The sequence below is a fragment of the Saccopteryx leptura genome, chromosome 1 (assembly GCF_036850995.1).
Source record: "Saccopteryx leptura isolate mSacLep1 chromosome 1, mSacLep1_pri_phased_curated, whole genome shotgun sequence".
Lineage (NCBI taxonomy): Eukaryota > Metazoa > Chordata > Mammalia > Chiroptera > Emballonuridae > Saccopteryx > Saccopteryx leptura.
In genome coordinates, this window is record NC_089503.1 from 178,557,944 (window position 1) to 178,584,897 (window position 26,954).

A 26,954-nucleotide genomic window follows, 5' to 3' on the forward strand; every position below is an offset into this window, starting at 1 on the left:
GGATGGAGGCTTTGAGACACAGGAAAACTGGGCCGTCTCAGAGCTAGGCAGCACCCTGGAACGCAGGAAGTAGGTGCGACCCCATTGGCCTTTTCTGTTCTAAAGCGACACTGCTGGCCTCTGAATGGGACAGAACCCCCTGCCCTAAGAAATTCACAAAACTGGGGAACAAGAACTGTGACTCTGGTGAGCTAGTTCAAGCTCTCTGTCCAGAGCCTTCAGAACCAAAGACTCGAGGGCCATGAGAACCCTGGACTAACGGGTAAAGGAGCCCAAATGTGCGCAAGGACTTGGAGGGAAACTGGATATGAAACAGATGCCTCGCCCACAGAGGCCCCCTTTCCCTTAAAGATGAAGCCTCTTTCCTCTCATTCTCTCATGCTCACGTGCACCTGCTCCTGCACGGACCTTATGACGCTGCCTGTGCCAGTTCTGAGAGGAGGCATCGAATGCCCCCTGCTGCTCCTTCTTTGGACCACCACTGGCTTGTGCCTGTGAGGTCTCCGTGTCCTGTGTGGGTGGCCTTACTGGGAGAACTGTAAGACAGTTAACATTTATTCGTATGCAAAACTGGTTAGGAAATAGCGCTACAAACACAACTTAGAAACAGCAAGTCAGAAACAGGATAAAATACCAAGAGAACACGAGCTGTAAATTCGTATCAGAAATGTGTTCGGTTTTCGTGTTTGTTTTGTTGTTTGCATCTTGACTAGCACCATCTGTACACGAGGGAGTAGGGATGTAAATGTCTGGACAGTAATAAAGATTTGCAAGGCACTTCGTCACACTTTGTTGTTTTGTCTCCGCTTTCAACAGCAACCCCCCCATCCGCCCTCGCCCCTTCCCATGAAATCAGGGGAAGAGGGAGGTCTCGCCTACCGGTTGTTCTTACATACAAACAAGTTCTAGAAAGTTCCTCAAAGTGCTTTTTCAGTCTCATGGAGCCTCCACATCCCTTGTTTTCTCCTCCCATGCGTGTTGGGTGTTTTCACCTTTCCTACAGAAAACACGACTGCTCAACGTCACCGCAGACCTGCCACCAACCTTCCTCCTACTCCTGTGGTCTCCACGCTGCTGGGCCGGCCGGCCCCCTCACCGGCGCCTGGAGGTGATGTCGAAGCAGGTGATCATCATGAGGTGGGCCTTGCAGAAGTTGACGCGGCTCTCCAGGCGCTCCGTCACGCACTCCAGCGCCTCCAGGTACTCCAGGGAATCCAGCTCCCACACCTGCTCCAGGTCGACTGCAAGGGAGAAGAAGCGCTGGGAAGACGGCTGGCACTGTCCTCGCCCCCTCCCAGTGAGAGTGGAATGCTCTTTACATCTGCAGTTACACCGGGCCTTCGTTCCAGCTAAACTGCTAGATCCCTTAGTTTTACTGAGACTATACCAGGGGATAAGGTGACATTCAACTCTACCCACTTGCCCCCATCTCTGTCACAGGGCTTGAGACTACCAGCTCTGTTAAGTCTAAAATAAAGAAATCTTCCAGTTGAGGTGGGAGAATCTTTTGCTTTTGGGGGTCCTGCACTACTATCTAAGCAGGTAGAGAACCTTATCTCTGGGTACTTCTTGGTTTAGTTCCCATACTCACTGGTCATTCAGAAAATATGGTGATAATTAGTAATTTCTATTAATTACTAATTCTGTTAATTACTGATCATCATTAATAATTATTGTAGATCGCTATATTAAGTAAGATTTGTTGCACTCAGAAGACAAACTGAGGTTTAAGACCCAGCTGCCAGCCCTCACTCAGGCCTGCACTGAGGAAGAAGTCTGTTTCCCTCAGTTCTTCAAGAGCAGTTGTCCAGGGCCACCCCCTCCTGGCCCCAGGACCCCTACTTAGTCCAGTGGTGACTGGGCTGGGGCTGCTGGCCGGGGTTCCCGGCCGCTTCAGGGTTGCAGCATGGGAGGACAGGTGACTTGTCCCTGACCCCCAGGTGGGCAGCACCTAACCTCTGCTGGCACAGCTTCCTGGAAAGGCAAGTGAGCTGTAGCCACCACCCTGCCTGCCCTGCCTCGTGGAGCTGCCAAGAGCAAGAGTAAAGCCGAGATCGTGGAGGTGACCATGTCTGAGAGCTGTGACGGGCTGGAGAGCACAGGAGCAGCATCGAGGCTGCCTCCTCCTGGCGAGTGAGCGGATCGAGAGGGTTGAGGTCACCTGCTCCGAGGCACAGCCAGCGAGGCCTGGCGCTGGGAGGAGACAGAGGTGCCCGGGTACCAGTCTAACACTTAAGAAACAAGCAAACAGAACTCACCACGCAGGATGCCCTCAGGCTGCACGCCCGGACCATCTTGAATGTGGCGCCAGAATTAAAACATAACAACACATGGATGCCAGCACGTGTGTGTCTGTGCCACACCCAGGGATCAGTCAGCATGCAGCCTCCCTGAAGGTTTCTTTTCAACTCATCTTAAAGGCCTAGTCTGTGTTTCTCTTCTCAGGAGGCCTTCTGTTCATTCCTTTTCTCAGCATCAAAGAAGTTGCCAATTCCCAACACCAGCCAGGGCACGAAGGCAGCCGGCGCCCCCTGGAAGTGTCTACACTGCACTGACGTTTACATCTGCTCCCGTCCTGGCAAGATGGGGACAGTTTTCCAGCCCGCCTTAGGCATAAACAGCTCTCAGAGACTAAAATGCTAATGGACACAGTAAGAACGAGAGGGTGCTGCCCCTATGGTCACCCCTGGAAAGGCTCAGAGTGGTTAAGCATCTGACCCAAGGCCCCACAGCATATATGGGAAAGCCAGCACCCAAAATGGGTCTGCAGGACCATGGTCATCTGTGGCACAACTCAACAAGGTAAGCTGCCTCATAGACCGGCCACCATGCTTGGTCCTTGTGTTCTTTTCTTTGACCCTCACAGGGACTCGGGGGTGCTATCACCTCATTCTTAGGGGAGAGAAACCACTGGAAGACAGGCTCATGAGTGGCAGGGCCCAGCTGGGAGGCTGCAAGAGTCTGTCACCCAATCTTTCCTAAACCTCCATCTCCACGCTTGGCCAGCCATGCTCCCCCCACTGGTCAGGGAACATTGGCGACAGGGTGGTGTGATGTGCAGGGGACCACCTTGGAGAGGGAGGGAGGCATGGGGGGTGGGGTTAAAGAGCAGAGCTGGTGCAGGTACACTGTCTTCCTGCACTGCGACCTGTCAGTGTCATAGTCTGGGGCCATGTTGAGCATCATAGTCCGTGTAATGGTTAGAAAGAAATGGGAGGTAATTGAATCTGCCTTTCAATAACAGAGTTGTCACTGTATTGTCCCTGTCATCCTGGGCTTTCTATTAATGGAAATGACTCTGCAAATGCTATTTTTTCACTCAAAAAATATTTCTCTGACTTTCTGGATCCTCTGTGAGGCTTTCCTAGGACTGTGCCTTCTACCAATTAAGAGCTGTATAAATTCCTATCTATTTCAGGCCAGACGTGAGGTGGGATTCTGTGGCCTGGGAGCAGATCTGCAACACAGACTTCACGTCTGGGTAATCCTCACGTCTGGGGGATCTCATTTGCAGGTGCTTTGGACTGAGACGCATAGGAAATAATCTTGCAAGAGCAATCCTAACCACCCCTTTGCTGCCCCGGCCAACCCTGTTTGCCCTTCGGCAAGCAGGACTGTGCTCTCAGCCTGACTGTCTCCATCTGATGGGCATTGGAGGCCCCTGGAATCAGACACAGTCAATCTATGTCCACTCTCCTCCCTTAGCAGGGGACCCCAGGGGTCACCGTGGCGACAGGACCAGGGCTTACACTCTCTGAGCCACTTGCCGGGGTCCAGCATCAGGTACTGCTTGGTTGTCTCCAGCTCCTTCATCAGCCACTCGTACTTGGCGCGGACCTCGGCGATCCTCTGCTGGCGGTGCTCCAGGATCTTCAGCTTCGCGTTGAAGCATACAACCTCCTGGGGGCGGAGAGGAGGAAGAGAGAACCTTCAGCTCCGATCCAGCCTGACTGCCTCTTCTAGAAAGGCCTGCTGAGGCATCGAATCTGCGGAGAAGGAGCTGGTCCCTGGGGAACAGTGCAGGGACCGGGCAGTCCCAGCCAACTCTGTCCAGACAGAGGCCACACAGAGCACCCACCACGGTAGGGCCATCTTAGGCATTTCTTATATTTAGAAGCAACTGGTATTCTAAGCTGGAGCCAGAAAATCCCCAACTCCACCAGCCTCTCTAGGCTGGGGGACGTTTAGGTGGGGACACACAGAATTGTCCAGTCCTGTGCTGAGACTGAGCCGCGACTCCCTCCCACACCACAAGCTCACTGGGGCATCTCCTGGGTCTGAGCGCCTTGCCCCAGGACCCTGCAGGGGGAGGGAGAAGTCCTCACCTTGCTGTTGCCCCCTCGTCGCCGCTGCAGTCGTTCCACGTCATCAATTTCATAGACTTTAATCTCAAAAGGCTCCCCAAGGCCCCTCTGTGTGCTGCGCAGGGGGCCGTCCACCCAGCGGACTCCGGTGCCACTGGCCGGCTTCCTCATGGGCGAGGGGGTGTCGAGGGACAGTGTGGGGATGAGCCTCCGTCTTTGAGAACCTAAGGGGATTAACCAAAGTTCATCTTTTTGAGTTTCAATCTTTTAAATAGATTTTCTTTTGCTGTAAGCAGTGGGGCATTGGCAGGAGCCCCGGAAACGCTCCACCCTGCTGCCAGCTTCCTCCCACCAGCCATGGTCTTAACACAGGGATGCTGAAAGGAGCCACAGACATCAGGGATGAGGGAGAGGACAGCCTGGGGGACTGGACTGAGTGACAGGAGCCAAGGCCACTGCTGGTGGCACTGCCCGCTGGGGTTTTAGCTGGAGGGTGAGCTGTTCCCACGCTGGAGGCACAGGGCAGGTGCCCAGGGCCACACTGTTTTGCTCTAAACAGAGCCATAAGACCCTAAGGGATGATATTAAATGACCAAACCACTGGTAGGTATTTACTATGCTGTACTTTTTACCATTATTTTAGAGTATGCTTTTTTGTACTTATATAAAAATAGTCTGTCGCAGCCTTATATCTCGTGTCTGCTGTGTCTCTCAGGCACGTTGTTTTCTCCTGTGCTGACTTCTCTCGCGTGGTTTCCTACAGGCACAGGCTGATCAGGCCTGTAGTTTGGGAGCCGTAGGCGTCCTTACAGCCTGGGTGTGCGGCAGGTGTCACCATCTGCACCGCACACAGCGAGACTGCACTGCAATGTTCGCACAACAAACTCACCCAACAGCGCGTTTCTCAGAAGGGATCCTGTTAAGCGGCACGTGACTATAACGACAGTCCTTACAGATGCTGTCTGTTCCACGTGCAATCCGATGTGGGCTCATGCCTTAGTTCTGTCATTGCATCCATTAGGATAGCACCCTGTTAGCTGACTCTCACGCTAGCCCTGAGGCCACGCTCTTGCTGCCCGAGTATGTGCTCCCAGCCCTGCCTCGGCTGGCCGTGCCCACCTCACTCTGCCTAAGCATCCTCAGGGCTGAGCCCAGTCCCTGGTTCCAGCCACCTCCTCCTGTGCTCTGGACTCTCCTGTCATCGAGCCCTTCCTCTACTTCCGTCCCACTTGACCCCTCAGTCCTCGGCGGCAAGCCTTGGCTCACGGTTCTGTTCCACACCTTTTGTCTTTCCAGTTAGATCAGACTTCTTACAGAGGCCTGTCTTCTACATGCCTGTCCCTGCCCCTCCCGTAACGCCTGAAATGTCCAATTCCCCAGCTCTGAAAAAGCAAACAGGTGTCCAGATCCCTACTTACCAATGGAAAATAAATCTGACTACAGACTGTCTTATGGAAAGGAAGTCATGCTGCCACCAACCTTCGAAGTTGTCCCCTAAAGGTCAGCCAGCGTAAGCCCCTACGCCACCTGCTGTCTAGCTCAGTCTTTTCACTGCCCCAGGCCATGGCCCAGGACAGGCCCGATTCCATGCACTGTCCTCCAACACAAGCCTCCAGGAAAGCAGAGCGCACTGACGTTCGGTGGTTTCTCCCGTTACACAACACAGCACTCAGAGGTCCAGGTTGTCTTCCTACTGTTACATTTCCCATCTCCTTGGTAGTTCCAAACATCGCTAGTGACTGTCAGATCCAGCCAGGAATTTCCTGCAAGGAGTTTTATGGCTTCTCTTAAAGAAGGTGCTTTTGAGTTATGCTGATCATGTCTGACAGCTAGCATTTCTCTTAATAATAATGATAAATAGAGAGAGATGATGTCAGAGTAATGGCGGGGTAGGAAGCGATACCGATAAATCTCCCCCAAAACTCAACAAGATCTTCAACCAGAAACAGAAAAAACTATACTTGGAGCCTCCAGATGCTTCGCAATACACCCAAAGGTATGGTCGAGTGAAAAATTGGCTAAATATATAACCAAACCCCGAAGGAAATAGGGAGTAAGAAATGCTCCGCCTTCCTCACTAACCTAAACAGGGCGGCTTTCTCTGGTAACTGTGAATATAGAAACTGAGGCGGGCAAAGGGAGTGAATAGATCCAGGCTGCGGCACAAATGGCCGAACCAGGCTGTGGCACGGAGATCCAAGCCGAGGAAAAACTGATCCTGTGGCAACCCGGGCAATACAAGCTAACACTCGCGCCAAACCCAAACAAAGAAAGACAAGCGGGGCGGCCATTTTACCCGGTCTCCTGGTCGGGGTGCGTGCAGTTATTGGGCAAGAGATTTCTTCCTAGGCCCCGGGAGTGGGTGCCCGTGTTGCCCCATGGAGAGGCAGGGTCAGAGGCCTTTCTGTGGGCCGAGGGCAGAGTCTCTGGGCAGCCCCAGCGCCCTGGGAAAGCCACGCACGGGAGGGAGTGAGAACTAATTCCAACGGTGGAGATTTTCCGTGCTGGAGGGGGTTTCACTCAGAGGGAAACGTGGCCGGCCTCAAATCCTGGTCTGCGCGCGCAGCTAGTGAATGAGAGATTCCTCTGAGTGCCTCGGCAGTGCGCGCCCGTGTTATCTCACAGAGGGGCAGAGTCAGGGGCCTTTGTGTGGGCCAAAGCGGAATCTCGGGCCGCCCCAGCGCCTTGCAAAAGCCGCGCACGGGGACGGAGCGAGACTCAATTCCAACGCTGCAACTTTTCCCTGCGGTTGGGGGTTTCACTCAGAGCGTGAGACTGCTGGCCGGATATCCTGGTCGGCGCGCGCAGACAGTGAGTGAGAGTTTCCTCCAAGCGCCCCGGAAGTGGGCGCCCGCCTATGTTACCGGACAGAGTGGCAGAGCCAGAGGTCTTTGAGTGGGCGGAAAGCCCGCCTGATTATGCTAGCAGCTCTGACTGACTGAGCCTTACCCAGAGCCCTGTGCTGAGTGGAAATAGAGTGGGGAGTTGCCAGCTCTTTGAGCCTCTTACTATCCAGGCAGAGGCAGCAGCAACCCCATAGTTGGATTATCAGGCTACTAATTGAGGAAGGAAAGACTAGGAGAAAGGCTCCAGGAACACGGACTCTCTCACTGTCGGAGCCTATAAATGCTAATGAGCCTCGACTGCCAACGAGACTAAAGCACACTACATGACATCGCCATAGAGACTTATCAACTGCAAACCTCTACCTGAGCGTGCCAAAGGGGCAGAACCCGGGGTACAGAGTCACCGACCAGGAAGAGGGAGAGAAAAGAAAAAGCAAGAAGATAACCTCTCAAAATCAAGAATAATCTGCAGACTTTATAACCTATCCCATTTTATTATATTTGTTCGTTTGTTTCTCTTATCTTCATTCTTGATACTTTTTTTCCTCCTCCAATTTGGCTGATTAACTCTCTGCCGGTCTTACTCTCTCCTCTCCTTGAACTACACTACCCATAAGTGTTACATCTCCCATTATCTTTTCTCTTCTCTTCCTTTCTCTCTATGAGGGTTGCACTCCAAAACCCTTAACTCTCTCTCTCTCTCTCTCTCCCCTTTCTTTTTTCTTCTTTTAGTGGTTCTCTCTTTTTTTCTCTCTCTCTCTTTCTTTTCTCCCTCTATATTAGTTCCTTCCTTTCTCCTTTACATCTCCTCTCATTCAAACCTCAATAACAAACAAATTATCTTATCTGGGACACAAACTTATGTTTGTGGCATTTTGGGGGGTTTTTACTTCACCTTTTTAACTCACTAGCAGTGCTCCCATCCCTGGCTCTCCATTTTATCTAGTTCTTGTTCCACTAAATACAATAGTAATTTTTTAATTTGTCCCCCCATTTTTCCGTTTTCCTCTTATTCCTCTCATCATAACTCTTAGACAACCAACACCTAAAAGCAAATCATTTTATTCTTGACCCAAATTTTTTCCTTATTTGCTTTTTGTGGGTCCATACGCTCTTTTCTTTTCTTTTCATTTTTTTTCTTTTTTTTTTTTTTTTTGCCCCTTTATTTCTTTTCCCCAATTCAGGCCCTCCATCACAGGCATTGTTTGTTATAATTCACAGTTCACCACAAGATTTTCTCAAGAAAGAGGGGAGAGGAGGGGAGAGGAAAAAAGGAGGGGGGGAATAATTTCCTTTTTTTTAAATTTTTATTTTATTTCATTTTTCTTTATTTCATTATTAATTTTAAAAAAAAACAACTCTTTTCGATTTTTTATTATTTTTATTATTTTTTTATTTTTTTAACTTTTTATTCTTTATTAAATCTCATTAATACTATCAACAAAACCACCCTCAGATGCCATTAAGGAAGAGAAAATCGAATATCATGGATACAAAAGAAAGAGAGGTAACACAGCTAGATGAGGAAAAATCTATGGAGAAAAAATTTAATATATTGGAAACCTTGGAGCTAAATGACAGAGAATTCAAGATAAAAATCCAAAAATCCTCCGAGATATACAAGAAAACACAGAAAGGCAATTTAGGGAGCTCAGAAAACAACTCAATGAACACAAAGAATATATGTCCAAGGAAATTGAAACTATAAAAACAAATCAAACAGAGATGAAAAACTCAATTCACGAGCTGAAAAACGAAGTAACAAGCTTAGCTAATAGAACAGGTCAGATAGAAGAGAGGATTAGTGAAATAGAAGACAAGCAACTTGAGGCACAACAGAGAGAAGAAGAAAGAGACTCAAAAATTAAAAAAAATGAGATAGCCCTACAAGAATTATCTGACTCCATCAAAAAGAATAACATAAGAATAATAGGTATATCAGAGGGAGAAGAGAGAGAAAATGGAATGGAGAACATACTCAAACAAATAATAGATGAGAACTTCCCAAGCCTGTGGAAAGAACTAAAGCCTCAAGTTCAAGAAGCAAACAGAACTCCGAGTTTTCTTAACCCCAACAAACCTACTCCAAGGCATATCATAATGAAATTGACACAAACCAACAGCAAAGAAAAAATTCTCAAGGCAGCCAGGGAAAAGAATACAACATATAAAGGAAGGCCCATTAGATTATCATCAGATTTCTCAGCAGAAACTCTACAAGCTAGAAGAGAGTGGACCCCAATATTTAAAGTCCTGAAAGAGAGGAACTTTCAGCCACGAATACTATACCCATCAAAGCTATCCTTCAAATATGAAGGAGAAATAAAAACATTCACAGATACAGAAAAGATGAGGGAATTTATCATCAGAAAACCCCCACTCCAGGAATTACAAAAGGGGGTTCTCCAATCAGATACAAAGAACAAAAAAAAAAACAGAGCCACAAGTAAAAGCTCCAAGAAGAACACAATAAAACCAAATTTAAACTGTGACAACAACAAAAAGAAAGAGGGGGAGAAGATGGAGATTAACAGTAGCAAAGGACGATGGAGTGCAAAAGTACTCACAAAATAGTTCGCTACAATGAACAGGGTAGGGACCCTTTTCACTACTCAAAGGTAACCACCATTGAAAAAACCACCACAGAAGCACATGAGATAAAAAAGATAGCAACAGAGGAAAGATGTATGGAATACAACCAAATAAAAACAAAAGATAGAAAAACGAAAGAGAAGGATCAAACAAGACACAAAACTAACAGAAAGCAAGATATAAAATGGCAATAGGGAACTCACAAGTATCAATAATTACACTAAATGTAAACGGATTAAACTCACCAATAAAAAGGCACAGAGTAGCAGAATGGATTAAAAAAGAAAATCCAACTGTATGCTGCCTACAGGAAACTCATCTAAGTCACAAGGATAAAAACAAATTCAAAGTGAAAGGCTGGAAAACAATACTCCAAGCAAATAACATCCCCAAAAAAGCAGGTGTAGCAATACTCATATCGGATAATGCTGACTACAAGACAGGAAAAGTACTCAGAGACAAAAATGGCCATTTCATAATGGCTAAGGGGACACTGAATCAAGAAGACATAACAATTCTTAATATATATGCACCAAACCAAGGAGCACCAAAATATATAAGACAGCTACTTATTGATCTTAAAACAAAAACTGACAAAAACACAATCATACTTGGAGACCTCAATACACCGCTGACAGCTCTAGATTGGTCATCCAAACAGAGAATCAACAAAGACATAGTGGCCTTAAACAAAACACTAGAGCACCTGGATATGATAGACATCTACAGGACATTTCATCCCAAAGTGACTGAGTATACATTTTTCTCCAGTGTACATGGATCATTCTCAAGAATTGACCATATGTTGGGCCACAAAAGCAACATCAGCAAATTCAGAAAAATCGAAGTTCTACCAAGCATATTTTCTGATCATAAAGCCTTGAAACTAGAATTCAACTGCAAAAAAGAGGAAAAAAATCCCACAAAAATGTGGAAACTAAACAACATACTTTTAAAAAATGAATGGGTCAAACGAGAAATAAGTGCAGAGATCAAAAGATATATACAGACTAATGAAAATGACAATACGACATATCAGAATCTATGGGATGCAGCAAAAGCAGTGATAAGAGGGAAGTTCATATCACTTCAGGCATATATGAACAAACAAGAGAGAGCCCAAGTGAACCACTTAACTTCACACCTTAAGGAACTAGAAAAAGAAGAACAAAGACAACCCAAAACCAGCCAAAGAAAGGAGATAATAAAAATCAGAGCAGAAATAAATGAATTAGAGAACAGAAAAACTATAGAAAAAATTAATAGAACAAGGAGCTGGTTCTTTGAAAATATCAACAAAATTGACAAACCCTTGGCAAGACTTACCAAGGAAAAAAGAGAAAGAACTCATATAAACAAAATCCAAAATGAAAGAGGAGAAATCACTACGGACACCGTAGATATACAAAGAATTATTGTAGAATACTATGAAAAACTTTATGCCACTAAATTCAACAACCTAGAAGAAATGGATAAATTCCTAGAACAATACAACCTTCCTAGACTGAGTCAAGAAGAAGCAGAAAGCCTAAACAGACCTATCAGTAGAGAAGAAATAGAAAAAACCATTAAAAACCTCCCCAAAAATAAAAGTCCAGGCCCTGACGGCTATACAAGCGAATTTTATCAAACATTCAAAGAAGACTTGGTTCCTATTCTACTGAAAGTCTTCCAAAAAATTGAAGAAGAAGCAATACTTCCAAACACATTTTATGAGGCCAACATAACCCTCATACCAAAACCAGGCAAGGATGGCACAAAAAAAGAAAACTACAGACCAATATCTCTAATGAATACAGATGCTAAAATACTAAACAAAATACTGGCAAATCGAATACAACAACATATTAAAAAAATAATACATCATGATCAAGTGGGATTCATCCCAGAATCTCAAGGATGGTTCAACATACGTAAAACGGTTAACATAATACACCATATCAACAAAACAAAGAACAAAAACCACATGATCTTATCAATAGACGCAGAAAAGGCTTTTGATAAAATACAACACAATTTTATGTTTAAGACTCTCAACAAAATGGGTATAGAAGGAAAATATCTCAACATGATAAAGGCCATATATGATAAACCATCAGCCAACATCATATTAAATGGCGTAAAACTGAGGACTTTCCACCTTAAATCAGGAACACGACAGGGTTGTCCACTCTCTCCACTCTTATTTAACGTGGTGCTAGAAGTTCTGGCCAGAGCAATCAGACAAGACAAAGAAATAAAAGGCATCCATATTGGAAAAGAAGAAGTAAAGGTATCACTTTTTGCTGATGATATGATCCTATACATCGAAAACCCCAAAGAATCCACAAAAAGACTACTAGAAACAATAAGCCAATACAGTAAGGTCGCAGGATACAAAATTAACATACAGAAGTCAATAGCCTTTCTATATGCCAACAATGAAACAACTGAGAAGGAACTCAAAAGAATAATCCCCTTCACGATTGCAACAAAAAAAATAAAATACTTAGGAATAAACATAACAAAGAATGTAAAGGACTTATATAATGAAAACTATAAACCATTGTTAAGGGAAATCGAAAAAGATATAATGAGATGGAAGAATATACCTTGTTCTTGGCTAGGAAGAATAAATATAATCAAGATGGCTATATTACCCAAAGCAATATACAATTTTAATGCAATTCCCATCAAACTTCCAATGACGTTTTTTAAAGAAATAGAGCAAAAAATCATCAGATTTATATGGAAGTATAAAAAACCCCGAATAGCCAAAGCAATCCTAAAGAAAAAGAATGAAGCTGGGGGCATTACAATACCTGACTTCAAACTATATTATAGGGCCACGACAATCAAAACAGCATGGTATTGGCAGAAAAATAGACAATCAGACCAATGGAACAGAATAGAAAGTCCAGAAATAAAACCACATATATATAGTCAAATAATTTTTGATAAAGGGGCCAAGAACACACAATGGAGAATAGAAAGCCTCTTCAATAAATGGTGCTGGGAAAACTGGAAAGCCACATGCAAAAGAATGAAACTGGACTACAGTCTCTCCCCCTGTACAAAAATTAACTCAAAATGGATCAAAGATCTAAACATAAGACCTGAAACACTTAAGTACATAGAAGAAGACATAGGTACTCAACTCATGGACCTGGGTTTTAAAGAGCATTTTATGAATTTGACTCCACAGGCAAGAGAAGTGAAGGCAAAAATTAATGAATGGGACTACATCAGACTAAGAAGTTTTTGCTCAGCAAGAGAAACTGATAACAAAATAAACAGAAAGCCAACTAAATGGGAAATGATATTTTCAAACAACAGCTCAGATAAGGGCCTAATATCCAAAATATACAAAGGACCCATAAAACTCAACAACAAACAAACAAACAATCCAATAAAAAAATGGGAAGAGGATATGAATAGACACTTCTCCCAGGAAGAAATACAAATGGCCAACAGATATATGAAAAGATGCTCATCTTCTTTAGCTATTAGAGAAATGCAAATCAAAACGGCAATGAGATACCACCTCACACCTGTTCGATTAGCTGTTATTAGCAAGACAGGTAATAGCAAATGTTGGAGAGGCTGTGGAGAAAAAGGAACCCTCATACACTGTTGGTGGGAATGTAAAGTAGTACAACCATTATGGAAGAAAGTATGGTGGTTCCTCAAAAAACTGAAAATAGAACTACCTTATGACCCAGCAATCCCTCTACTGGGTATATATCCCAAAAACTCAGAAACATTGATACGTAAAGACACATGCAGCCCCATGTTTATTGCAGCATTGTTCACAGTGGCCAGGACATGGAAACAACCAAAAAGCCCATCAATAGATGACTGGATAAAGAAGATGTGGCACATATACACTATGGAATACTACTCAGCCATAAGAAATGATGACATCGGAACATTTACAGCAAAATGGTGGGATCTTGATAACATGATACGAAGCGAAATAAGTAAATCAGAAAAAACCAGGAACTGTATTATTCCATACGTAGGTGGGACATAATAGTGAAACTAAGAGACATTGATAAGAGTGTGGTGGTTACGGGGGGGAGGGGGGAATGGGAGAGGGAAAGGGGGTGGGGAGGGGCACAAAGAAAACAAGATAGAAGGTGACAGAGGACAATCTGACTTTGGGTGGTGGGTATGCAACATAATTGAACAACAAGATAACCTGGACTTGTTATCTTTGAATATATGTATCCTGATTTATTGATGTCACCCCATTAAAAAAATAAAATTATTAAAAAAAAAAAATGATAAATAAGCAAGACAAGGTCACCTAACCCGAAAGGAGCACATCTCTACCGCCACATCCATTACCGAGTCCCGGGCCCGCGGCAGCTGCTCACCGAGGTCCAGTGCCCTCGGCACTCGATATTAAATCCCATCTCTGGCTCCTATCCTGGCGATTTATTTTACACCGTTTCCCTTTAATGGCTAAGCTAATGAGAGGCCCTCAGAGGATAGCGTCTGTGAGAGGAGGGGGCACTAGAGCAAGGACACATGCAGAGCCTGCTGTCTACTCTCCAGGCGGTGACTGTACAGTTTTCCTTCCTCTGGACTCCCACGTAACCGGGCAACCAAAAAACACGAGTCATGCAAAACGAGTAAACGGTCTTGCAAGGCCGGAATGAACTGTTAGATTCAGGCTACAAAACCAGTGCCCTGGGCCCTGGCTGGTTGGCTCAGTGGTAGAGCGTCGGCCTGGCATGCAGAAGTCCCGGGTTTGATTCCCGGCCAGGGCACACAGGAGAAGCGCCCATCTGCTTCTCCACCCCTCCCCCTCTCCTTCCTCTCTGTCTCTCTCTTCCCCTCCTGCAGCCAAGGCTTCATTGGAGCAAGGATGGCCCAGGCGCTGGGGATGGCTCCATGGCCTCTGCCTCAGGCGCTAGAGTGGCTGTGGTCGCAACTGAAGCGACGCCCAGGATTGGCAGAACATTGCCCCCTGGTGGGCGTGCCAGGTGGATCCCGGTCGGGCGCATGTGGGAGTCTGTCTGAATGCCTCCCTGTTTCCAGCATCAGAAAAAAAAATAAAACAAAACAAAACAAAACTAGTACCCTGAAAGCCCTTGACCACACAAATGCACACGCCACACGGAACATGTCACACAGTCTGAGCTCTGACAGCCAAGACTGGTGTTGGTGCACTGTGTGTGTGTGGGGGGGGGCACCTTTCAAGCCCACTGGTGAAGCACATACATACTGGTTCATGGGGGTGTTGGAGGAGGGGTGGGTAGTTGGGAAAGGCCCTCCTCAGGACACTTGCAATGAAGATGAAGTGACTCGTCCCCTTTCCAGAGAGATGCTGCCCTGGTCTTGGGGGCCACCAGCCCCACCATTCAACCTCTGGAGTCATTATGTCATGAGGATTGTTACTCTGACCTGACCCCTCGGGAGGCTCTGGGCAGCCCTAGTTTTGGTCCTGCGCAGACAAGCCCCCTCACAAGGTGAGGGAGGCCACAGGGGAACACTAAACCCACAGCCGGTGAGTATGGCGCAGGCACTGCAGATTGCTCCGCCCCCTACCCCATGTCTCGCCTTCCACCAGGCTGATGACCCAGGGACATTCATACCTAGATGAGAGACCAAGTGCCAATTCTGCCAGCCTGGACGCCTCTCACCGCCCACAGGGCAGGGCAGCAGCAGGGGTCAGGCCCTGTGCCCTCCCGGCGCCCCTGTGCCTAGATGCCTACCTGAATTGGAGCGTTTCTTTGGGGTCTTGAGACTCCGGCACCTCCCACCCACGGAGCTGCTGTTCTCACTCATGGAGTCCTGGGCGGAGGACGCGCTGCCGGTGGCCTCGCTGTCACGCATCATGCTCTCATAGCCGCTGCTGCCCCCGCTGTGGTAGAAAAGCGCCGTCTTGCCCATGGCTGGCGGGAGCTCCCCACTCAGCACGCTGCTGTTGTCGCTGCCGTGGCCGCTGCTGCAGCGATGCGGTTTCCGTGGTGGTGTGACCTTGCTGTAAGGCGATGGCAGCAGGGGTGCGGGCGCCGGCTTGTCGTCCTGGCCCCCAGCGCGCTCCTCGTCCGGCCCGGTGCGCGGCTGCAAGGCTCGGGGCCCTGCGCTGCCCTGGAGCAGCTCGGAGATGCGTCCGTTGACCGCGCGCAGCGGCAGCTTGGCGGCCAGGACCGAGCCCCGGCTCCGGCTCAGCGACTGCGTGGACCAGGACATATGCTTCCCGCTCGGCGCTGGGTTGGAGCTCTGGCCCACGGACTGTGGCAGGGACTTGGTAGAGAAGCTGAGCGTCTTGGTGGTGGAGGTGGACAGGCTGCGCGCTTTGGGGCTGGCCAGGAGCAACTTGCTCACGGCTGAGATCTTGGACTGGCTGGCCTTGGGCGAGGCACCGGCTGACTGCGGGGACGCAGGGTTGGTGGGCGAGGCCCCGGGGTTGCGGCCCAGGCTCCGCCCCGCGCGGGGCATGGTGCTGTCCTTGCCCATGTGCAGCCGGGAGCTCATAGAGGACAGGCTCTCGGCCCGCTCCAGCGACAGGCATTCGTAGTAGCTGACTGTGGTCCTGCCCAGAGAGTTGGTCCTGCTGGCCAGCTGCTCCAGCTTGGCACTGAAGAGCTTGCTGCTGCTGGCATCCTTCATCTTGCTGCTGGGCTCCTCTGGGAAGCTGGCTAAGAAGGGCACAGGCTGGTTCAAGGGGCTGCTGGTGCTGCTGCTGCAGGCACTGTGCTGGGGGCTGGCCCGGTTCTTCTGGTCCAAGCTGGACTTCCGGACAGGGGGCAGAGGAGGGGTGCCTTTAGGCCGAGCTAGCACACAGTGCTTCGGTGATGCCACCTTCCTCTCCAGGGTTGTCTTGGAGGACTGGCTGCCCAAAGTGGCACCGATGCCATTGGTCTCGGGGGCGCAGTGGTAGAAAAGGCCATCCGGCTCCTCCTGTCGGCTGGCTCTCTGGAAAGCCCTGGGCAGGCTGCTTGACTTGAGGCCTTTGTTGGGATGCACAGGGCTCTGGGCTGCTGTGCTGGGCAGGGCCATCTCGCAGCCATCCACAACTCTCCGGAAATTTTCGGTCCCAGGGGAGACAGACACCTCACAGCTGCTGCTGCTCAGCCTGTCGCCTGGGCTGGCCTTCTTGTCCTGTTCCCGCCCAGCTCTGACCTCGGGCTTTGCGGGGCCTGTGGCTGTCTCATGCCTCATCCTTTCTTCACTGGGATATGTGTTCTCTCTCTTGACCTCCTCCTCTCGCTTTAGCCACGGGTCCTCAAATGTCATCTCTTTCTTTGCACTGGTTTTCTTGCTCTCCTGGGACTGGGCTGCTTTGGGGACAGTGGCAATGGCCGCCTCGGGCTCTGGGACAGGCCGGGGGCTCATGGCAATGCAGGGGTAAACCGTAATGTTGGTCTTCATGGGGATGTACCCCTCGCAGCTGCTCAGATTTGCCGTGTTGGAGATGGTGACCATGGCCTTGCCCAGGGTGGATATCTTGCAGCCTTTGATGGGGGTGGCTTTGTTGAAAGAGTCTTCTCCCACTTCAGACAAGATGAACACATTGTCAGGCCCTGCCTTGGGCGTCTCCTGGCATACCATGGCAGCGTTCTGGATGCCGCTGTCAAAGTCTGAGGCCGGAGGGTCCGCCATGGCTTCCCCGTGCCCAAAGCACGTCTGGGCTGTGAAGCTGTGGCAGGACTGCTCGCCATCGCTGCTCGTGCTCATCTCACTCAGCCAGGAGCTGATGGAGGACCGCCGGCTCCCCGCCCCCCTCCCCTTCTCGTCCAGGCTTAGCTTCGGCAGGGGCAGGAACTGCGTGATGCTGACCTCGGAGACAGGAGCCATGCTGGAGTAGCACTCCAGGTCCTCGCTGATGCTGCCGATGATGCTGACGGGCCGGGAGCCTGAGGCCAGGGCCTGCACTGAGCAGTCGCTGTTGAAGCTGATGATGCTGGTGGGGCGGCCGCTGTCCAGGACCCCACTGATGGTCAGCTCCTCCACCAGCGTGAACACCAGCTCATCCTCACCGTTCAGCTCCAGTGGCTGCTGCACCGTCACCATCGTGGTGCTCAAAACCTCCTTCTTGGAGTCTGGAGACATAGCTGCTGGGTGCTCATCCTCAGCAGGGGTGTCAGGGAAGCCTTCACTCCCAGAAGACATGGATTTCTTCGAAGCCTGGGGGCTCATCCCGACCGGGGGGGTACGCACCTCAGGCTGCATCAGGGACTCACTGGATACCATGCCTGAGTCCTTGTTCAAGGGAGGCAGGGGGGCGGGGGAAGGCAGGATGCCCTTCTGGGTGTAGACTTTGCACCTCTGCGAAGGAGAGCTGGCCAGCTTGTACTCTGAGGTCTTGGACAGGCTGGCAATGCCCAGCCGGGGGGAGCCCAGGGGCCTGGGCTTGCCTTCCACAAACCCACAGGAGTTGAGGCTTTCCCGGCTGCTCTGCAGGCCGGGGCTCTGAATAAGCTGGGTGGGGTTGTGCTGGCTGCTGCTGCCGGGGACGCTGCGGGGCGAGGCGAGCGTGGGGCTGCCGGCCAGGGGGGCAGCAGGGCCAGGCGAGCGATTCCTCGGCACCCTGGAGGCCTGGGGGTCGGCGCCCTCTCTGCTGGTCGGCAGGCTGTTGGAACCACTGTCTTCCTTATCGGACTCGCAGAGCAGGTTGGCCCCAGCCGCTTGGCTTAATGGGGGACACCTGCTGGCCTGCTCTGCCCCAAACTGGGCTGGCAGCTCTTCGAAAGGGAACTTACTGGGCTCTTCACTGCCGTCGATGCAATCCAGCCGCTCCTGCAGCTCGGCAAACGTGTTACACTTCAAGCAGTCCCTCTCCGGCTTGCTGGCCGTGGCCTCTCCAGCCTCCGCGGGCCAGCTGTCACCTCTGGGCTTCTGCAGGGCTGGCACGATGGGGACAAAGTCCGGGGGGCCCTCGTTGTCTGTGAGCTCCTTGTCAGAGAGCGCCATGCCGTTGGGCCCGATGTAGATGACTGTGTCGCAGGACTGCTCGCTGCTGGAGGAGTAGTCGGGATCACTGGACAGGTGAGGGAGGGGGAAGTCGGACTCCATGGCCGCCCTGGTGTGGAAGGGCCTCAGCTGCGTGGGCCGGCGCATCCTGCCCTCCTCACAGGAGCTCTCCCCACCGGAGGAGCTCGACGTGTACTGTGAATGAGAGGGGAGCAGTCAGTGTGGGCAGCCTTCTGGGACGGCCTCCCAGGGGCCCGCCCTGCTGGCTATACACAGGCTCTGCAGGCCCCCTGCTTGGCTGCCCTGCATATGGGCTATCACCTGGGCTGTGCCAGGCCAGCCCTCCACATGATGGCCTCCTATACAAAGGGGACCCCATGTGGTACATGGGGAAACAGAGACTGCTGACAAAGGGAGGTGACCAGTCCAGGCCCTGTCTCAGCTCCTAAGGGCAAAGTGGTCACCAGGTTGACACACCCAAGTCATCTGTGGCACCTTGTACCACGGAATGCTGTTTGGAAAGACTTTTGACTTAAAAAAACCACAGAAAGGAAGGAGGAAAGCCCCACACATCACCAACTGGCCCTGCATCAGGACTACCATAATAGTTACTGTCCCAAACATTCTTGCCATGCCACCATGGTCCTGGCTTGGCCCCTGCTTCATAAAATGAGCCCGGCAGTTTCTAGCAGACCCTTAGCCTCAGCCAGAAGAAACCACGGAGTTAACAGGGTAGAACCGAGCCTGAAAACGGCTCCTGGAAACACAGGGGGAGGGGTGCACCTGAGCAAGAACTTAACAGTCCACATGGGGGGTCAACCAGCTGAAGGACACAGGACACAGCCTTGGTCTATATCAGACCCAGGAAGGTGAGAGATACACTGTCCATCTCATCCCTCCCAAATGTTTCCTCTCAAAGTAGCAATCCATGTGAATGATGTAAAGTGGACCAGCACATCTAGTTAGGGCTGGATGACCCAACTGTGGGGACGGAAGTGACCTTCTGCATCAGCCTGAAGTCTTTCCTGCCCCCAGGTGGGCACCGAGCCCTGGGCCCCTGCCATCGGGGACGGACACACTGGTTTGGCTTTTCCTGACTCAGTTTTGCCAAAGCTCCTTCCCCGCACAACCCCTGCTGGCACCTCACCTTCGTTTTCTTCTTCTTCATCCTCAGGACCCTCGAGGCGATCTGGATGGTGGACAGGGTCTCTGCGTAGCTCCCGGCCGCAGCCGAGATGTGCGCGATCATGGTGGTGCGGCAGTTCACGTTGCCCAGGGACTCGCGCAGCAGCATGGTCAGCTTGCTCTCCCTGCCAGGCAAGGGGGTTAAGGCTGTGTGAGCAGGCCGTGCCCGACTTCTGGTGTCAGGCCTTGTGGGCAGTGAGGGGGGTTGTTTCCATTTTTTAAAAAGGGCATATTAATTAACATCGTTTTCTAGCACAGGGCTATTTGTAGTTGGCAGCTGAGCAAGCGATTCTAACCCCAAGGATGGACTTCCTGCAAAACCTCTCCCTTGGCACTTGCATCCTGGCTGCGTGCATGCACAAGACACTGCATGTAATAAGACCTGGGGATAGGGATGAGAGGAAGACAGCTTGTGACCAACGACTTGCCATGCTGTCTGCACACACGGCCCTTTCTGCGAGTTCCTGCACATGGGCTGTCCCTGCCGCAGAAAGGAGTCCCCAGTTGTGAACTTGCATCAACAATCTATGTGTTTATAATAGACGCAAAGCTCCTTTTGCCAAGGCATGACAGCCTCTTCGTTATTGCTATTGTCTCTCATATTTGCACAGATAGTAACAAAGGGTGTTCATGTTCCTGAGGACAAGGGGCGAAACACAGACATAGGCCCTAGCACTCACTCAAGCAGCAACAGAATGTAGAACTTTGTAGAAAAACTTCCTCTAGGGACTTTGCAAGTGCCCTGAGTTATGAGGCCAGGACTTTATAGACTGTGTTGCTAGGCCCCCTAAAAACTGACCTGGAGGAGTGGCTCCTGTGTCCCCGTTCTACACTCATCCCAACATCCTTCCTGCCTTGCTTTTAAAAGGTCCTGCTTACATCACCATCAACACGCATCCTCTCAGGTGCTGCCTAACATCACTTCACCTCCGGAGCCCTCCATGACCCTGAAGGTGGAGGCAGCCTCATGTTTCCCAGGCCCCGTGTTCACAACCCTGTGTGTGTTCATCAGGTCAGGTGGGAGGGGCTGGTCTTCCAGTCTGCATCTCCGCCAGGCTTAGTCAGCTGCCCCTGTGGAGGTCCCTGGAGAGGGGCTGTCCATCCAGCTCGGCAGACTCAGTGGGAGATGCAGGCCCTTGTCAGCAGAGATTAGCCCTCAGAAATGGGGAAAACATTTCACACGTGACCTGCGTCAGCCTTCAGGGAGGAAAGACTGGCATAAGGACAGTAGTTTGTTCCTTTCCACCTGGGACCAATTAACGTATCAATTTGAGGCTGGTGGGCTCACTTGGCTCAGTTCCAGAGCAATTTAAATATATACCAGGGTTTCCCTTCCAGCAAAATAATCAAGGATAAAGGGGTGGCGGGGGGGTGGGGATTATGACAGAATGTCTATGTCCTCCCCAAGTTCACTTGTTGAAATCCTGCCCCCAATGTGGTGTTAAGAGATGGGGACTCTGGGGGTGATTAGGTCATGAGGGTGGAGCCCCCATGAACTAGATTAGTGACCTAATAAACAAGACTCCAGAAAGCACCCTCACTCCTTCCATCACGTGACTTTATAGCAACAAGATGGCCATCTAAGAACCACGAGGTGGCCGCTCACCAGACACTGAGTCTGCCAGAGCCTTAATCTTGGACTTCCCAAATTCCAGAATGGTGAGAAATAAATTTCTGTTGTGTAAGCCACCCAGCCTGTGATACTTTGTCATAGCAGCCCAAATTAAGACAGAGAGGTAAGGGGGGTGTAGCAGAGGTGTGGGGCCTGGCTGTAAACATTTAACTCCTTCCAAAATGTATCCAGAAGGGATATCACAGACACCACCAGAGCTGACGACCAGAGTCCTGGTCGATGTGCTTAGCAAAGACCCATTAGAGTGCAGCTGTGATCACACACAGTCGATTCTCATTATCTGTGGGGATGAGGTTCTATTCCGTCTGTGTGAACACTGACTTGGTGACTACGGAGTCACTGCTCCTGGACAAACCCATGGCTGAGGCTCCTGAGGGCTGCTAGCCACAGCACTTTGTCCATCGGTCAATACATAACCTTGTTTCATATGCATTTCTGTTTGAAAACAATATGTTTCTTACACATCATAAATTATAGGCACTAATTGATTTAGAACTAAACAGTAGCTGAGACGGGTTTAACATTTCCCTGACCCTGGGTAACATGACCATAAACTTTGGGTGTGAGCTTTCAGCCTCACACCCAAACTGCCTACTGTGCTTTCTTATTTACTCAGCCGTTATCTGTAGATGAACTTACAGGTCTACCCAGCCACTTTCCCACGGCTGCGTCATGCACGTTAGACACGACCCCTCAGCACTTCCCAGTCCCACCGGTGCAGAGATCAGTGAGTTTGCTAACGTCCTTTTCCTGGGTGCACGTTGTTGATGTTTGAACATGACATTCACGCCAGCAGCTGAAGGAAGCCCGTCACACAAGGCCCAACGTTCCTGCACTAAGGGACTCCAGACAGCACCACAGCGCTGCACGTGGGAGGGCATTGTAAACAGTGAAATCACCAATAACGCGTCCACAAATATAAAAAAAATAATAAGGCGCTACACAGATTGTAAACAGGACAGTTTACACTGGCAGGCATCCCCAAACTACGGCCGCGGGCCGCATGTGGCCCCCTGAAACCATTTATACAGCTCCCGCCGCACTTCTGGAAAGGGGCACCTCTTTCACTGGTGGTCAGTGAGAGGAGCACTGTATGTGGTGGCCCCCCAACGGTCTGAGGGACAGTGAACTGGCCCCCTGTGTAAAAAGTTTGGGGACCCCTGGTACAGGAAGAAGGGAAGGAAGAGGACAGTCGACCTCAGCTGGAACCACGTCCACTGGGCAACTCAACACTGTCACTGCACGCGTCTGCCAACGACAGTGAAGTGGCACGAGGCCTCATTGGGTGACAGATTTCAGCAAGTAGGCAGATTTGCAACGTGAAGTCTGCAAATGACAAGACTTGACAGTCCTGTGAAATTTCTAATGGCAAGTCTTGTTAATTGAGTGCACTTTGCAGGAGACACAGTCCACTGATGTCACCACCACGTGACCGGGTATGAACTCTCAGGTGCGCACACCCAAGTCAGAAAGGAACAGGTATAATGCTGTTATAGCAAACTGTTTGCCCTGTGCGTGTCCACGTGACCTCCTATTCATGAGTAATCATAGGGCATCTTTTCTAAGTCCTCACTGTGGGAGGAAGCTAGGGCATGCGCGTCACTTGGCAACTAGCGTTTTAGCTCTCCTCATGGAAAGCCAGAGAAAGTGCTCGAGAGACTCAGTCACCTAGGCCCTCTAGACCCTAACACACAGCCTCACGGGAGTTAAAAACGGTGGCAATAAATCTTCGGTTTTCCCACCTTTTCGTAATGATCCTTTAACTGAAAACAGACAGTGACGCTGGGGTTGGGGGTGAAAGGCAGGGCAGGGTACTGAAGGCCACCAACTGTAGGTTCAACTCAGTGTCTGCTGGGAAAATAAACAGGTCAAAGGACTTTCAAGGGCAATGGGCAGCATGGGGTCAGTCTATACCTGTACATCAAGACTGAGGCCAGAGGAAGAGAAGAACCTGGTGCAGAGAAGCTGCTCCCCAGGACCCAGGGCCAGGCTGGGGGAGGGGTGCAGAGGCCCAGGGGACATGTGGGAGGGGTCCTGACTTGGCAGGACAGGTCAGGCAGGAGCAGGAGGGGACAGAGTAGAGCCATTGGGGTCTGGGGAAGGGCAGTGCCACTCTTTCAAATAGCCCTGTTTTATCCACACACACTTCACCTCCCTCCTGCCCCAACTGCACACCCCTTTCACAAATGACTTGGAAAAATGTCTCACTTTTTAAAATAAGTCGGCCTTTTACCAGACACACAAGAGAACTCAATAAGAAAAGAATGATGAATAAATCGTAATTAATAATAATACTTTTAAATGAACATGAAAGAACAATTAGTACTCTAGGACAGGAGCTGACAAATTAGGGCCTGTCAGCCAAATGTGGCCCACTGCCTGTGTTTATAAATAAAGTTTTATTGGAACCCAGCCTACTTGTTAACACCTACTTGTTAACATATCACCCTGGTTGCTTTCACACTACAAGAGCAGAGCTGAGTAAGCTGTAACAGAGTCCATATGGCCTATAAAGCCACAAATGTTTACTCTCTGGTCCTTTATAAAAAAAAGTTTGTTGACTTGTGCCCTAGAGCAATGACATAACATGGAATCGTCCCAGACACAGTGCCAAAGAGTCACCACCTGGGCACCTCCTCCATTATTCAGTAACCTCTTTCTGATTTGATGCTTGCTGCCTGTGTTGTCTCTCTTTTAGTTCAGATGTGTCCCAGAGGGAGAGCTGGAGTCAGCACCAGGAAGAGGCAGAGGGATGGAGAAGTTTCACTCATTAGAAACCACTTGAGCACCCGGCACCTCTGAAGTGACCACCCAGACCCTCTCGACTTCATGCAAATGCAGAAGCAGAGCCCCTCTTTCCAAAAGGGCTGTGAGCTGCTCACAATCACTCAACTTGCTAACTCATTAGTGTTCACAGCGGCTCATTCAAGAAGAATTTGGTGAGTGCTGACCCTATGTAAGGTGCCTGAGAAAGCATAAAGAAGAGGGACTGGACGGGACTCCAGGGGCCCACCATCTGGTGAGGTACACAGGCATGCAAACACACATTGGGATGTCCTTGGTTAAAACTAACAACAGAAGAACAAATCTAAAACAGCCCACGAAAAGGAAAGACCCCTTGAGGCGGGAGGATGTCCCCATGGTCACTGCAACTCCTTTTTAGGAAGTTATAGAGATGCTGTAAGGGTGCTTAATGACTTAATAACAAAACCCTCTGCACTTACTGAGCACGTAGATTGGTCTGTGATAAATGTATACTTGCGATTTAATCCACCTTAAGGACCAGATTAGGAGTAATACAGTAATAATGTTGCTAATGTTATGCAATTTAGAATGTAAATACTACTCTGTCATTTCTCCACATTATCTGAAACATCTCTTTCAAAGTTTATTTGGCCCCAGCCATGATCATTACTTATCAATGCTTTGCAATAGACATCTCTCTAGCCCTGTCACTCTTTAAACAGTGGTTGATGGCAGCCTTGCTGAGGGAGTTGGATAAGGAACATCTCAATTACAATGCATTATCACCATGATGCATCTTTTGAGTAAAATTGTGTGGAAACTTAGCTATTCTTCAACTCTAAACCATCCTCAGGCTTAGGAGCATATTTTAATCCCACTGTCAAAGATCTCCATCACCCAGAAAAGAGAGTTGGGCACCAATGGGGGATACAGAGGGAGTCAAGAGTCAGGTTGTTGGCCTTAGCTGGGGAGCTCAGTTGGTTAGAACATCATCCTGGTATGCCAAGGTTGTTGGCTCGAGTTCTGATCAGGGAACATAGCAATGAATGCATAAACAGGTGAAACAACAAAGCAATGTTTCTCTCTCTTCGCCCCTTTCCTCTTCCTCTCTCTTTAAAATCAATCAATAAAAAAAATTTTAAGAGTCATGTTATCACGGTTAACCAGAGCCTCTTCCCTGATTTCTGCTCACCCCTGTCCTTTTTTTGTGGGTTTTTAAAGAATTCTCCAGCTGAAAGAAAATGAAGATTACAAATGGAATTCTTCATACAATGAAACCCTGCTCCTGCCTGGTGCCTCTTCTCAATCTCACTGTCTCCTCTGTGCTGTTCTCTACCCTTCTGTGCCACTTCAGGGATAAACTTATCTTTTCAGAACATTCTCATCCTTTTCCATGAGTTTTAATGTTTGCTTCAGGTTAAAAAAAAACTAACATACATGAAGCTTATGTTTGATGTGGCATTCTAATCCTGCCTCTTCCTTCAGTGCACCCGTGACCACCCTGCGGGGTGACATTAGAACTGTGTAGAATCCAGGTTTTGAAATTCTGTAAGCATAGGTTGAGTTCAAAAGAAATGTGTTTACAAAAGGGGGGGACAGAAAAACATCCAAAAGAGTCTCATCTACTTTTTTTCACCTGCTCTCCAAACAAAACCCGAAGATGACAGAGCAACATGGGTGCTGGGTGTGAGTCACCCTCGCACCACATTCCTAAGAAAAGTTGAAACGAGGTTAAGTAGCATCAGACCAAAGGTCTAGGCATGATGATTACACTGGATTACAGTCATGGCTATAGCCAGTATCCAGAGCTCAATTTAGCTAATTCCATGCTTTCCCTCAATTGAAACAAAATAAACAGACAAGATGCAAATATAAGCCCTAAGTAGCCCTTTCATTTACATGTACTTGCCTGTGTTCCAATCTTGTGCACACAGAAGGCCGAGGTCTAATCTCTGTCTGCTCAATCAGACCTCATATCCGTGGGCACCCCTCGTGCTATAGGACAACCTTCCAAGACAGAAGGCATAAGCTGGCTTACTGGGCAAGGCCAGTGGTACAGACTGTCATCCTGTCAGGAAGGAGTCAGACCAGTCCTTGGGAGGGTAGATTAGAAAATTAATTGTGCCCCTTCCTGTGATCTCGAGCTCACATGTCTGCCAGTGTAATGGCTTTTCTTTGAAGGAAGCAGCAGCACGAAGTTTAAAACAGGATTCTGATGGTCAAAGTTAGGACAAGCCATTCGTGCTGTCCCCTTCCACCTGGGCCCCTGCTTCTCACCAGAGGCCTTCCCAAGACTCAGCTGAGGTTACTGGAAGTGGCTCTAGGAGGGGGTGAAGCTCCCTAGCCACCAAGTCCACTATTCACTGAGACGGGCACCTTGGGTACTTGTCCAGGGTGCCGCTGACCAGCGTGACCATGGCGCCTTATGTGGTGGGATTTGGGAGGGTTTTGTGACAAAGCCTGAAAGTACCTAGCCTCACTCCTTTGCACTAACAAATACTAACAAATATTTGGGGGTGGTTCACCCAACAAGCAGGTATTAAGAACCCAGGACATAGGCACGCCCTCTATGAGCCCTAGAATTACAAACACAAATGGGACATGACTCCTGCTCTATAGGGCTTTTAATCAGAATAACCATAGGTCTTATTATACCCAGAAAAGTCTCAGTTTATGCCTATTATACTGCATCCCATCTGATGTATTTTTTCCTGAAATTTTTATTTTTTAAAACAATGTATG

The 26,954-nt window shown here is 49.2% G+C and overlaps 1 protein-coding gene across 1 annotated transcript in view; it reads right to left on the minus strand.

The window, feature by feature from the left end:
* Positions 1–533: 533 nt before the first annotated feature.
* KIF26B (kinesin family member 26B) overlaps positions 534–26,954 on the minus strand; it is a 467,067-nt gene continuing 440,646 nt past the window's right edge. Inside the window, exons 11-15 of the mRNA XM_066381702.1 lie at positions 19,797–19,959; positions 15,445–18,844; positions 4,326–4,528; positions 3,750–3,900; positions 534–1,241 (exon numbers count right to left, since the gene is read on the minus strand). Of these exons, the coding sequence (XP_066237799.1) occupies positions 1,093–1,241; positions 3,750–3,900; positions 4,326–4,528; positions 15,445–18,844; positions 19,797–19,959 (4,066 nt within the window). The 3' untranslated portion in view covers positions 534–1,092. The remainder of the gene's footprint in view (positions 1,242–3,749; positions 3,901–4,325; positions 4,529–15,444; positions 18,845–19,796; positions 19,960–26,954) is intronic.